Source organism: Trichechus manatus, unplaced genomic scaffold, assembly GCF_000243295.1.
Source record: "Trichechus manatus latirostris isolate Lorelei unplaced genomic scaffold, TriManLat1.0 scaffold00213, whole genome shotgun sequence".
Classification (NCBI taxonomy): domain Eukaryota; kingdom Metazoa; phylum Chordata; class Mammalia; order Sirenia; family Trichechidae; genus Trichechus; species Trichechus manatus.
Window position 1 is genome coordinate 1,389,788 of NW_004444149.1, and position 13,721 is coordinate 1,403,508.

Sequence of the window (13,721 nt, forward strand, 5' to 3'; positions counted from 1 at the left end):
AAAGGTGTATTTCTGAAAAGGTTTTCAGAAGCTGCAGTAACAGTTTCCCATCCCCACGTTGCTGTTGTTACTGACGTAAGAATACAGAGCCCTGTGGGGGATTGGGTGCGAAATGAATACATCTCCTAGTTATGGGGCAGTGCAGCTGTAGACCAAGCTGTATCAGTTTGGGAAGGGAGAGAAAACAGTAGCTGGTATCCATGGCAACTTCTCCAGGTGAGTGGTTCTGGAGAGGTGTGCAAGACTTGATGGCCAGCCACAGAAATTTTGCAAATTATGATATCTGGTGTGTCCTTTTCGCTCTCTTTATTTGCTGTTAGCATCTGGTAGAAGTTAATGAAAGTTTCTCAGTCAGTTAGGCATTAAGTGAGCAAACCGCGAACCACCACAGTAATGCCTGGAGTCTGAAATGTGTGTTTTGTTCTTTTCACATAAAGTTGGCACTTCTGTTGCCCCATCCAGAAGGTAGAGGCTTTAGTTTCTTCCCCTAGTTTGTGATGGATTTGCATAATCTCTCTGCACTTTAATTGATTGTCACCCATTGTTAGTAGCAGCAGACCATCTTTAGATGGATGGTTGGCCAGAGGTCGTGGTAGTTTGTGCCATGGGTGGAGCCAGATGAAGCTAACAGACCCACATCCTCTGTTAGTCCTGTGTGTTAACTAACAGCATTACCTAACCAGAGAGCTTGGCATCCATCTGAAAGCTAGGCCTTCAGGGACCTTGCAATTTAGTAAAAGGTATGTTAACCAATGTGTGAATACCAGAGATATTAGTCACATTCCATTACCACAAATACCAAAATACTAGTACAACAAACAGGATTTCTAAGTGTCAGTTGTTGACTCAGGTATTTTAAGCCATACTTCACAGCACAAAGTTCTGGTATAGTATAAAGTGGATCCATTCCTCCTGGGAATTTATTTTAATTGGGATTTAATCTGTAAGCATATTTCAGTTCCACTAATCAACACTGTGTATAGACTTTTTAAATTTGGGAATTATATGGCCACTTGAACATCCCTGTTGACATTCACATACCTTGGTGTTCAGTGGACCTGCTTGCACTGCTGCTGCTTCTCTTTCGGTTAGAAATGGAAACCTGGTTTAAGTTTTGACAAAACAAAAGTCATGGAGCAAAGCGTGTCCTCTGTTTCCCTTACGGACTATCGAAGTAATACTTCTTAAAATCAGGTGCTGCCATTGTTTGCATTATCTGCTTATCAGTGTTTCTGCTCTTCTTTTCCTCTGACAGTAGGTCAGATAAGAAGAGTTTTCAGTTGTCAGTAATGGTTATACGGAGGACAGCCCCATGGTCTTCAGAGTTTTACCCTGTACCTGCCAAACCTGCAGTAAATACTGACATACGAAATACAGACTTCATCCCCAGAGGCTATTCAGAAAACTTATTGTCATATAATTGTTCCTTGACACATGAAACCTGCTAGTCATAGCTACTTTAGTAGGTCACTCGCTACAAGCTGGAATCAGCGGCAACGGTTTGGTTTTGGTTTTCTGATTGCATAGGGAATCAGCTTGTGTTTAATCACTTAAGTGACTTGTTCTGCCTTCATCTGAGAGCTAGCACGTGAAGCGTTTAGATTCTTGCTTTAGCCCTAGGAATAGTCTCTCTTTGGGGAGGCAAGGCTGGAGAGGGGTAGGACTAGGAAGCTTGGGGGTGGGATTCATAGGGCCAAAAGAAAATCTTTTCATGGAGGATAGTAAGATAATATTTGAACTAATTTCTCAGTTTTTCATCTAAACTACCTTGTATTTTAGTATACCTCCTTGCTTCGTGCTAGAAGGTCTTTGACTTTTTAAGAAAGGAGGGCAGGGCAGCCTGAATGGATGGGGAGATGGAAGAAGCTAGACCTGGGATGGGAGCGACAGTCAATTAAAGAACAAGTGCTTCACTTTCGCAAGATTCTGTACCGTGGTCCAGAGCAAGCCCCCGCTTAATGTGATATCAGTGCAATGTCAGAATGACAAGTTCCCAGTCGCTGTTTGGCTGTTGGTTATCCAGAACTTTCTCTGCTCCTAGATACTTGTTTAATTTCCTCTCTACTTGCATGTCGTTTAGAAGAGTGGTAATAGATGAATGGGGTGGGGGCGGTTCATTCAGAATCGTCCTATTTGAGTCTTTATTTACGTCAGGAAAAGACCTGGGTGAGGCTGGGAGGCCAGCTGTTGGCTGAGGTGGAGTTTGAGGATTGGCAGTAGATAGAGATTACTCAGGCCCTCTGCGCCCGCCAGCAGTGGGAATGGACTGTGTTGTGGACCGAGGGGGTGTTCACATTCACTCATCTCCCTGTGGGGGTAGGTTCGAGGAACCGCTGGCCAACTTGCTAAATGAGCAACATCGGACAGTAAAGGAGCTACTGGAACAGCTGAAGATGAAGAAATCCTCATCCAGACAGCAGCAGGAGGTGGAGAGGGTTAAGCCCAAGAGCGAAAAAATGCCCCAGACTCTGGTTCTCGATCTTGCCCAGAGGAAGAGACTCCAACAACAGATGCAGCAGGTGAGACTCTCCTGGGTCGGGTTAGTGTTGGATCGCCCCATGGCCTGATTCCGGAAATAGCAATATCGTACGTAACGTGTCACTGTATTGTTTTCTCTCCCTCCCCAGCATGTTCAGCTCTTGACGCAGATCCACCTTCTCGCCAGCTCCAACCCCAGTCTGAGTTCGGAGGCCAGCACCACCAGAATATTTCTTGTAAGGCTCTAAATATCCCTAACTCTGAAGACTTGGGCATGAAATTAGGTTGGCAAGTCATTTCTCATAGTGACCTATCATAATCTACATTTATTCTTCTCTCTTGAACGTGTTTGGTAGCTGTGGTACTTTCTGCTGTGGCTTCCTGTGTTTGCTGAGAGAGCCTCTGCCATTTATTCCCGTGAAAAGGCAGCGAATGTATTCAGCTTTCTTAAGTCTGTCCCTCTCCCTTTTTTATTGGATTCTCAGCCTCATCTTTAGATCCGCCCTGACTTCTTAGGTTTTTGGTACTGCTATTCTTTTTATAAATACTGAATTTGTTGTTCATTCATTAGGCTCAGTGCCAGTGTTTTGTGTATGGAATTAATTTTGCTCATGACATTATAAATATTTTGGAGTAAGAGTTTTTAATTCTGAGATTTTAAACTCTATAAAAGTTACCCCTGACCTTTGTGGCAAATAATGACTATTCTGTGCTTCTTAGGTAAGTCTGTTTGGGGTTTGAATAGTATGTTTGCTAATGCTTCGAGATTCCTTGGTGGTCAACAGTGTATATTCACCTCCTGTTGTGTTCAGAAGATTGTGAAGTGTACTTTGTTCTAGGTGATATTAGAGAAACCGGATAAGCAAAAAAGTAAAAAAATAAAAAAAAGTAATGGCTTTATTCTTGAGAACCTTGGGTCTAGCTGAGAAGTTGGACCATACGTCCTAAAGGCTGAGGAACATTCAGTCTAAGAATAAAACAAGGATGAAGATAAAAGAGGAGCAAGGAATCCTGACGGGAAGGAGAAAATGCAGAACAGAATTTCAAGTTCTCATGGAATCCAGATTTTCTGGGGCCATGGAGGCTAGATGATCTCCTGAAACTATTGCCCTGAGATAATTTTTGAACCTTAAATCTTGAACCAAAAAGATCTTCTGATGTCTTAAAACCAAACAGTAGTTTAGCTTAACTAGTAAAAAAAAGTCTACCTTGAGCATTCTGCTATTTTAAGAACTATATGAGATCAAACTAACAACAGCAGCTCACAGGATTAGACAGGAATCTTGAGGGGCGGTGAGTTTATGTTAACGCAGGAGGAACAGATCAGAAAAGGAGGGTGAGAATGGTTGCACAACCTGAAGAATGCTATCAATGTCAGTGCATTGTACACGTGGGAATTGCTGAATTGGTGTATGTTCTGTGCATATTCTTAACAAAACAATACATATGAAAGGATGACTGTATCACAAACATAATTCCTGAGTATCTGAGGACTCACCAAAAAGCAGTCTTAATTGTTAATTGTGAACAACTCTGATGCTTTTTACCTGTTTTTATGCAGTAGTAGGAAAGACAGTTTCCCACTCAGAAGCTAAGGGTTACTAGTATTATTAATTCTGTCTTTTTTGTCCTGTTTTTCCCCAGAAAGAGCTGGGAACCTTTGCTCAAAGCTCCATCGCCCTTCACCATCCATTCAACCCCAAGTTTCAGACCTTGTTCCAGCCCTGTAACCTGACGGGAGCCATGCAGCTCATTGAAGACTTCAGCACACACGTCAGCGTTGACTGGAGTCCTCGTAAAACTGTCAAGAAGCCTGGTAGGGAACAGATGTGTCAACTTCCGGTGTTTATTTGCAGTGAGAGGTGGGAGTCTTATCTCAGAGATCATTTTCTAGGGATGCAGGAGCCAGGATATTTGCAGTTTGGTCCTTATGTTATTTATCTTCCCTTTTGACTCATTGTCTGAGTTCTAGAATTACATGACAATATTTGGACTTAGGTAAGGGTGAAGGTAGTGGACAGGACAGGTGTGTGGTTGTAGAGATGTGGGTCTCCACATGAAGACATGGATAGATAAGTACGCGGGTGTTAGGATTGAGATCAAGACAGACTGGGGTGTCGTAAAGAGGGAAGTCAGATGGTAAAGTTTGGCTCGTTTCGGTTTATACTCTCTTTAGTAAGATCAACTCACATTATTTTCCATGACTGTAGGGTAGGTGGTATCTCCATTTTGAAAGAAACATGGATTTGGGAGTTAGGCACAAATTAGAGGTGTTGTACTTTTGTAAGGTTCAGTGTTTTAAAGAGCTTTTCAGGTTTGGTTTCTATCTCATATTGGTTTTGTATTTTTTGAGACAATATTTTATTGAATTTATTTCCTGTTCCCTTAAACCAGATATTTGCTTTTGTTTCCTGGTTTAGCAAAATTATTTGTGGTTTGTTGTGTATCTGTAATGGCTACGTATTTGGATTTATCTTTGAATTTAATCGTAAATCTCTGACTCTGGTTGCACAGTGGTTAAGTGCTTGGCTGCTATCCGAAAGGTTGATGGATTGAAGCCATCAGCCTTTCTGCAGGAGAAAGATGTGGCAGTCTGCTTCAGCAAAAATTACAGCCTTGGAAGCCCTGTGGGGCAATTCTGCTCTGTCCTGTATGGTCACTATGAGTAGGAGTTGACTTGATGGTAATAGGTTTGGTTTGGTTTTTCACTCTGTTATAGTTAAATTTAAGTGCATTCTGTCATAGAAGCTGATCTCAAATTACTTTCATAGCTTCATTTTGATAATGAAAACTTTATTTAACACAAAGCTTAGTGACGGCTTCGATTTCTAGTGTCTTTTGTTTTTCTTCTGAGGTAATGAAGGGATTAATATGGATGCAGTAGTGCTGGTCTCTGGACAGGCAGAGGTGCCTGGAAATGAGAGACTTAGGAAGAGAGACAGAAACTAATGAGACTGAACTGCATTCCTTTTATGGGTTTTTTTTTTATTCCCAGCATCAGGAGGAATCTGGGAGAGTTTATTGAAAGTAAGAATCACATAAAATAAAATTTGGAATACCAGATACGTGAGGGGGATTAAAGACGTTGGAATCTAAGCCTGGAAGACGGCAAGCATTGTTGGTCACTTACCCTTCAAGGACTTCAAGGGGGAAGGACATAGAAGGTTTTGAGCATACACTGTGTGTCCGGTATTGCTAGGTGCTTTATAAGTGTTCGTGGTACTTAACGTGTTAAGTGCTCCACACAGGAGAGAATAAGAGAATCACCTTTATTGTCGTCGAGTGAGACTCTCTTTTGGGATATGTTAGGACGAGAAAGACTGTGGCAGCTTTTTTGGGGAGGAGTGGTGGGAAGGAACCGAGTTAGGTAAGGGCAGCTCTGCCTAAACGCAGAATGGATTCAGCAGCCTTAATGAGGCCCCCTTTTGTTCTAGATTTCCATTTATTACGGATTTTTTTCTTCCAGCCTATGAATTTCCCTGTTTGCCAAAGCAAGTGGCTTGGATCCTGGCGACAAGCAAGGTATTCATGTATCCAGAGCTACTTCCATTATGTTCTCTGCAGGCAAAGGATCCCGAGGATAAGAGCTTCTTCACCAAGGCTGAGGACAAGTAGGTGTTTACGGTGGGGGGACAAAGAGCACAATGTCCCAAGGAGAAGACATAGTTCTTTTTGAGGAGATTAGGGGAAATACAGCTTGTGTAGTAAGACATGGACTCAAAAGACAAAAGGAAGAACGCTACAGATGGACAGAGTTTTTCAGTGGGTGTATGTGTTCTAGCAGCGCCAAATACTGCTCTTTTTGGGGATGGCACACATTTTTGAAACATTTGAACACATTTTAAATTGTTTTCTGTGTTTTATTTAGTGTAAAACCAATCTTATCATACTGTTGAAGAAAAATTTCAAAGGAAAAATTTTTTCACCCGTTATCCTACCATCTCAAGACAGTCTTTATCTCTGTGCATTTTTTACTTAATTAATGTCAATTTAAGTATAATTTTGTGTGTGTGTTTTTTTTAAACCTAATATCTTACTGAAATAGTTTTATAACATTATCCCTGATTTGTCTATACCGTCTTTTAAAGCAATATTTAATGGCCTAATGATGCTCCTTTTATTGACCATTGTTTTTTTCTTTGTTTTGCTCTTGTAAGCGATGCTTCACCAAGGATCTTGGTGCACAGAGCTTTTTAAAAAATCTTTTACTTTTGTCCTTTAGCAATTATTCAATAAAGGTTATGAGCTATTTTTTTTAAATTAAGCTCATTTAAAAATCTTTTTATTGTGGTGATATATATAACAAAAGTTTGCCATTTTAACCAGTTTAACTGTACAATTCAATTGAATTAATTACACTTGCCATGTTGCTTTACCATCGCCACTATCCATTTCCAAAAGTTTTATATCACCTCAAACACAAGCTCAGTACCCTTCCTCCTCCTCCTCCCAGCCCCTGGTAAGCATGAATAAACTTTTGTCTCTATGCATTTGCCTATTCTAGATATTTCATGTAAGTGGAATCTTACATTTGTGCTTATGTGTGACTTATTTTACTCAACATAATGGTTTAAAGGTTCATCCCTGTCGAGCTTGTGTTAGAATTTCATTTCTCCTTATAGCTAAATAATAGTCCATTTTGTAGATATTTCAGATGGCTCAGTGGTTAAGGGCTCTACGGCTGCTACACAAAAGGTCAGCAGTTTGAAACCACCAGCTGCCGCTTGGAAACCCTTTGGGGCAGTTCTACTCTGTCCTGTAGGGTTGCTATGAGTCTGAATTGACTTGATGGCAACGAGTTGTTTGTTTTCTGTTATCTTTTGTTGAATACTTGGGTTGTTTCCATCTTTTGGCTATAGTGAATAATGCTGCAGTGAACATTGATATACATGTCTCTGTTTGAGTCCCTGCTTTCAAGTCTCTTGAGTATATACCTAGGAGCGGAAATGCTGGGTCATATGGTAGCTGCACGTTTAACTTTTTGAGGATAGCGGCTGCACCATTGTCCATTCCCACCAACAATGCATGAGGGTTCCAGTCTTGCCACGTCTTTGTCTACCCTTTTTATTTTTCTGCTTTTCTGATAATAGCCATCCTAGTGGGAGTGTGAACATTTTTATGGCTCTTTATACATATTCACACGCTGCCGTCAGCAAATACGTGCATTTGTAACCACAGTTGAATATGTTATGTTGGGGTTGTGGTGCTGCTGCTCATTTAGGATGTCTGACATGGTTCCTGTTACTCAGTTTGTATTTGTTTTATTAGAATTATTCTCCTTCTTTTGTATACCCTTTGACATAGTAGTTTGAATTGCTAGTTTAAAGCAAATCATGAGCTGATCTTTATTAGTGATTGATGTCTATTGTTTGCTCTCCCTACTTGATTTTCAAATCCTGATTCAGACTTAGTCATATTTGTAACCCACACAGTACTTACTTGCACATAGTAGATACTTAAAAACTGTCTGAAATTTTCTTTTGAATAGCCATCAACTTACATAAGAGTTAGATGTAGAAAAAGCAGAGTATAAAAATTTATGTAGTTACCTGGGGAGGCGTTTTAGAGGACAGGGCTGTGGTGTGGGATTGAGTGTCATTGCTCCTTTCTCAGTTTGTTAGCTTTGGGACTGAAGCACTTCGAATGTACTGAGTTTCCGAAGCCTCTAATCAGCAAGTACCTTCTAACCTGCAAGACTGTCCACCAGCTGACGGTGAGAATCAAGAACCTGAACTTGAGCAGAGCTCCTGACAACATCGTGAAAGTGAGTGCTTTCTGCATGCTCCACCGGGAGACCGAGCTGTTGGCACCATCCTTTCTGTCTCTGTGTTAGTGAACAGGGGACCTTCTGTTATCCAAGGCTAATCCTCTCACCTGTGTACTTGCCGCTTCACGGCCATTGATTCATTACTTCCCTCTGGAGTGTCTTCACCCTGTCCCTTCTTTACGGATATTTCCCCTAAATATAAAATTGTTGAAGTCTGGCCTAACTTAACTAAAGTATTTCTTGATTATCCTTTAGACATGTATTGTGTTTCTTTTACTGTAACCTCCTTGAAGGAGTACACAATATTCCATTTATACCCTTCTCCTTAACTCTTCTTTTTTTTAAGTTCAGATATTTATATAACAGTTATACAGTTTATACATGATTTGAAGAGTCATCCATATGAGGCTTGTTATCAAAACTATTTTTCTCCCCGTTTTCTGCTAACTGGGATTTTTTTTGGGGGGGAGTATTCATTTCCTTTTTTATGTAAATAACATGCTTATAATTGCTACTTGATGTTTTGGATGTAGGCCCTGTCTGGTAACCTTAAACCATGGGAGGGGAGGGTTTAGTTCTTTTTTATGTGTATTTTTTGTTCTCCGATCTTCCCTCTATAATTGTATCACAATTTTGGTTAGATTGTATTAAATTTTATATTATAAACATTATAAGGACTATGTAACTGCTCTTTACTGCTCAGCCATGTTACTTTGCCTTTCTTGCTGAACATTCTGTTTCTCCTGGCCTTAATAATTGCCTTTTTTTTGATGAGGGGTCTGGGGGTTGATTTTATTTTGTAAGTATCAGTAGTTCAACAGGAGTTTACTTCAGTTTTGTAAATGTCCTTTCAGTGTGTTCAAACCTTTAAGGTGTTGTATCATTTTCATCCCCCTGATGAAATCTCTCCCTGAGCCATGTGATGTGTACCAACCTAAACGCCTTCTCTCAGCTTGCTCCACTGACGGCGTCTTGGGTATTCTCTTCACCATCATCCTGGGGATCCTTTTACCCCTTACTCATGTTAGATCCCGTTGTTTCCTGGATCCCACGTCTTCTTTCGTTGGTTTACTTCCTTGTCTCACTGAAGCACATCCTAGTAGCATTCTAAGAGTACTTGAGAAGCAAAGGTTTTCATTTAAACTGTATTTGCCTCTGTTCGTAGTCAGTGGAGTGTAGCAACGTCAATTTCGTGGTTTTTTTATATACTGTAGTTCGTGAGAGATGACCATTGGAGGAAAGTGGGTGAAGGGTACCTGGGACCCCTCTGTACTATTTTTGTTGCAACTTCCTGTTAATTTATAGTTATTAAAAAAAAAAAAAAAGAAAAAAGTCTCCATTCTGTTGCACTCTAACCCTTCACTGGATCTAGAATTCCAGATTGGAAAGAATTTTTCTCAGAATTTTGTCTCCAGTGTTTTAAAATTTCGTGGTAATATATCTTAGTATAGGTCTAGTTTCATCCGTTGTGCTAGGCATTTGATAAACCTTTTTGTCTGGAAATTCATGTGTTCCAGTTTTGGGAAATTTTCTTGAATTATGTCTTCATGCTCTCCCTCCCCCCTCCTTCATTTGGTTTGTTCTTTCTACGGCGTCCAGGAGTCAGATGTTTGACCTCCTAGGCTCGTCTTCTGTTCTTTTCTTCTCTATCGCTTTATCTTTTGTTGTACTTTCTGGGATATTACCTCAGTTTTTTCTTCTAACTCTTCAGATGAGTTGAGTTTTTTATTTCTTCTATCATTTATTTTTTATACCCAATAATAGTTTTTGGTTTGTTGAGTATTCTTTTAAGGCAAATGGCAGGGCATGAGGGGAAGTAGAGAGGAAGAAGACTTGAGTTTTCTGTTTCATCAGCATTGTTCCCCCTGTCAGCTACTCCTGATGGCCTCACCCAGAGACCATCCTTTCCAGCAGACAAGCCCTTGGCTTCTACTAGAGTGGGAGACGGGGCTCTCACCTGACTAGACCAAATAACAGAGGGCGTTTGGGGCTCTAACTGCCTCTTCAACAGATTTTCAGTCTGCCCACCTCATCTTTACTTTTTTAATTCCACTTTTACGTGTTTTTAATTCCATCTTTACCCGTATTTGTCAAAGTATCTGGTGTCTTAGCCCATTGCTGGTTCTGTGATACAAATTTAGTTAGCACTGAAGTTTCACCACTTGGAATTCAGTTTTCTGTATTCTCATCCATCTCCTTTTCAGCTTCCATAATTTTGTTGCTTTCGTCTTTTCTCACATTCTCTTTGTCCTTGTGGGTTTTTGCCTCTTACAAGTTTTCTTTCAGTTGTTTGCATGGAGTTTTAGGAGGGAACAAAACCAACTGGTACATGTTTAATCTGCCTGCTTTACAATAGGTTTCTCCTAAACTCTTCACCCTTTGGAAGTGTGCTTATTACCCCTACAAAGATCTCTAATGACTTTCCAGTTGCTACATCTAATGGGTACTTTTCTATTCTTATCCTGTTTAACTTTGCGATTGATGCCATAGTTTACTCAGTTCCTTTTTCAGACTCTCTGTTCTCTTGGCTTCTGTGATACCAGCAGTCCTACCTCAGACTGCTCCTTAGTGAACTCTTCTTCCTCTGCGCTATGCTTAAATGTCTGTTCTACAGTGAGGTCTTGGTGTGTGGTGTCACCTGTCTCCTGATGATCCCGAATCTGTGTCTTCAGTACTGATTTCTCTCCTGAGCTTCAGCGTAGTTTATCCCAGTATTTAAAGGAATTCTCAGCTTGGTTGCCTCACTGACTCCTCATACTCCGGTTTCCCTCACGCTGAGGTCACGGCTCCCTCTGCACCCTGTAGTTGTTCCCACGGCCACCACCACCACAGCAAACACTCCCTTCCCCAGCGTAACCCGTCTGTGACTTCCGCCTCTGTGTGTGGCGTTACCGTCTAGCCGGTATCTCAGTCCAGAAACCCGGCCGTTACCCTCAGTTCTCCTGGGTGATCACCAGCGTATGTCGGTAGTCACCGAGGCCTCAGTTTTCCTACTCTGTTGTCAGTTGCCTTACTTCGGGCCTTTTCAGAACTGGATTAAGCCCCTCGTTTTCTAACTGGTGTCTCCAATTCTGGTCTCGTTTATCCTGTCCTTCTCATTCCTGCCACAGCCACCTTTGTCATATCCTCAGGATACAGTTCAGACTGCTTGGTGTGGCACAGCCTACCTCTGGCTCTGGCTCTTCAAGTCTCCTCGCGTTCATTTAGTTCTAGCTAAAGCGGCCTCTCTGTGGTTCCTGAAGCACGTCCATGATGTTGCACATGCAGTGTGCCCTGCCCTCCCTGCCTCATGTAGGAAACTCTCATCCACTGCGATTCACTTCTGGGTGCACCTGCACCAGAAGAGTATTTGTTTGTCCAAGTTTGAGTTGGGCGCCATCTATTCGTGCATGTTTGCCTGTACTTTTTATGCAGGATGACATTACTGGTCTACCTGACTGTTCCTCCCAGTCGTCTGTAAGCTCCTTAAGAGGCGGGAGTGCTTCTCACGTCTGTACGCTCAGCTTGTAGCCCAGTGCCCGGCACGTAGAAGGCGGTCAGCAGATGTTGACCGAATAGATGCTCCCTGTCAGGGTTTTCAGTTCAGGTCCCCTCTTCATTCACATTTAACACTGAGCTGTCTCAGACTCCGCTGTTACTTCCCTCCCTTCTCATGCCCTTCACACCACCATTTGCTTCCGTGTGCCCAGGATGAGGGCTGAGGCACTATTACTGCCGCTGCTGGGCAGGAGCACGTCTTCTGTAAGATTACTCTGTTTGCGTCCTCTTCTCTGTGACCTAAACTTCCTCTTTCCTGGTGACCAGAATAGAGATGGAAGATAGTGAGTAATTGTAAAATCTTTATTGATTAGAGATTAGATTAATTTCAAATGCAAGAGTATTCAGCATGTGTGGTGCACGTATTGTGTGTGTGTGTGTGTGTGTGTGTGTGTGTGTGTGTGTGTGTGTGTATGTTACATATGTACGTGTAAAAATGTCTCAAAGCACTGCCTGCCCCCTCCCCTGTCTGACAGAGGGCAATGTTTTTGGAAGGAACGTAACTTACGCTTTATTTCTTCATGCTCAGTTGTATAAGAAGACCAAACAGCTGCCCGTCTTGGTGAAGTGCTGTGAAGAAGTCCAGCCACATCAGTGGAAGCCGCCTGTAGAGAGGGAAGAACACCGACTCCCTTTCTGGTTAAAGGTATGACCTTTAACCCCCCTCAGTGTCTGTAGGAGGCAGAAGGTTACGGAAAACCCCGGTAGAAACATCAACGGCTATCTTAAGCCTCTAATGGTTTAGTTGCAGAACTAGGACTAAGAAGTCTTCCTCGCTGACCATCCCTCCCCTGTGTTTCTTCCCCCCACCCAGGGGATTCTACAGCCTTTTTAAAATACTGGGTAAAATGATAGTTTCCTAAAGGAAAATCAGAGAAAAATATCTAGAGCATATAATTGGCATGTAGTCCTAGTAGAAATTTGATATTGTGCTGAAAAGTCCTTCTTGAAAAGATGTCTTGAACTGACCTGACATAGACTGGAGAAACCTCAAGAGTATGGCCCCCGGACACCGTTCTAGCTCAGTACTGAAGTCACTCCTGAGGTTCGGCCTTCAGCCAAAGATTAGACAGGCCCATAAAACAAAATGAGACTGAATGGGTACATCAGCTCAGGGGCAAGGACTAGAACACAGGAGGGGACAGGAAAACTGGGAATGGGGAATCTAAGGTTGAGAAGGGAGAGTGTTGACATGTTGTGGTGTTGGTAACCAATGTCAGAAAACAATGTGTGTACTGTTTAATGAGAAGCTAGTTTGTTCTGTAAATATTCGTCTAAAGTACAATTAAAAAAAAAAAAGCCAGACTGTCACTGAGAAAGAGGTAGAAAAAAAAGAAAAGATGTCTTGAGACTGTCTTGGGAAGATTTCTAAAGTCTGGAGAGTCCTATTCTTTTTCCCCAATTCTGACATGTGATGGATTAGAGTGTTCTTGTTCCCAACAGGCCAGTTTGCCATCCATCCAGAAGGAAATGCGGCACCTGGCTGATGGTGCTGGCGAGGCAGGAAGTGTGACCGGAGCTCCTGAGACCAGCTCTGACCCAGGCCTGAACAAAGGCAGCTCAGAACTGGGGAGTGAAGCTCAGTACCCACTGCTGTTGCCGAAGGGTGTAGTCCTGAAACTGAAGCCAGGTGCCAAGCGTTTTTCCAGGAAAGCTTGGAGACAGAAGCGGTCATCGGGCCTGAAGCCCCTTCTGATCCGACCCAGCCCCTCACTCCAGCCTAGCTTCAACTCTGGGGAAACACCAGCCAGATCAACTCAGTCAGAAACCCCTCCGAGCAAAATGGTGGGTCAGATTCCTCACCCAATCCAGACGGTGCCAGGTGTCCCTCCACTGGAAGTCACAGGGGGTCATGGTTTTGAGTCTTTGGCACTGCCTGAGGCCAGGACCAGCTTCCCTCTCTCCTCTGCCCCTGTGCCCAAGGTAATGCTGCCCTCAC

At 42.3% G+C, this 13,721-nt stretch overlaps 1 protein-coding gene across 1 annotated transcript in view; it reads left to right on the top strand.

The window, feature by feature from the left end:
• The first annotated feature begins 1,954 nt into the window (after positions 1 to 1,954).
• The window catches only part of LOC101353448 (GON-4-like protein), a 21,955-nt gene continuing 10,188 nt past the window's right edge, over positions 1,955 to 13,721 (top strand). Inside the window, exons 1-7 of the mRNA XM_023742548.1 lie at positions 1,955 to 2,519; positions 2,628 to 2,714; positions 4,123 to 4,294; positions 5,945 to 6,089; positions 8,092 to 8,242; positions 12,312 to 12,428; positions 13,226 to 13,567. Of these exons, the coding sequence (XP_023598316.1) occupies positions 2,262 to 2,519; positions 2,628 to 2,714; positions 4,123 to 4,294; positions 5,945 to 6,089; positions 8,092 to 8,242; positions 12,312 to 12,428; positions 13,226 to 13,567 (1,272 nt within the window). The 5' untranslated portion in view covers positions 1,955 to 2,261. The remainder of the gene's footprint in view (positions 2,520 to 2,627; positions 2,715 to 4,122; positions 4,295 to 5,944; positions 6,090 to 8,091; positions 8,243 to 12,311; positions 12,429 to 13,225; positions 13,568 to 13,721) is intronic.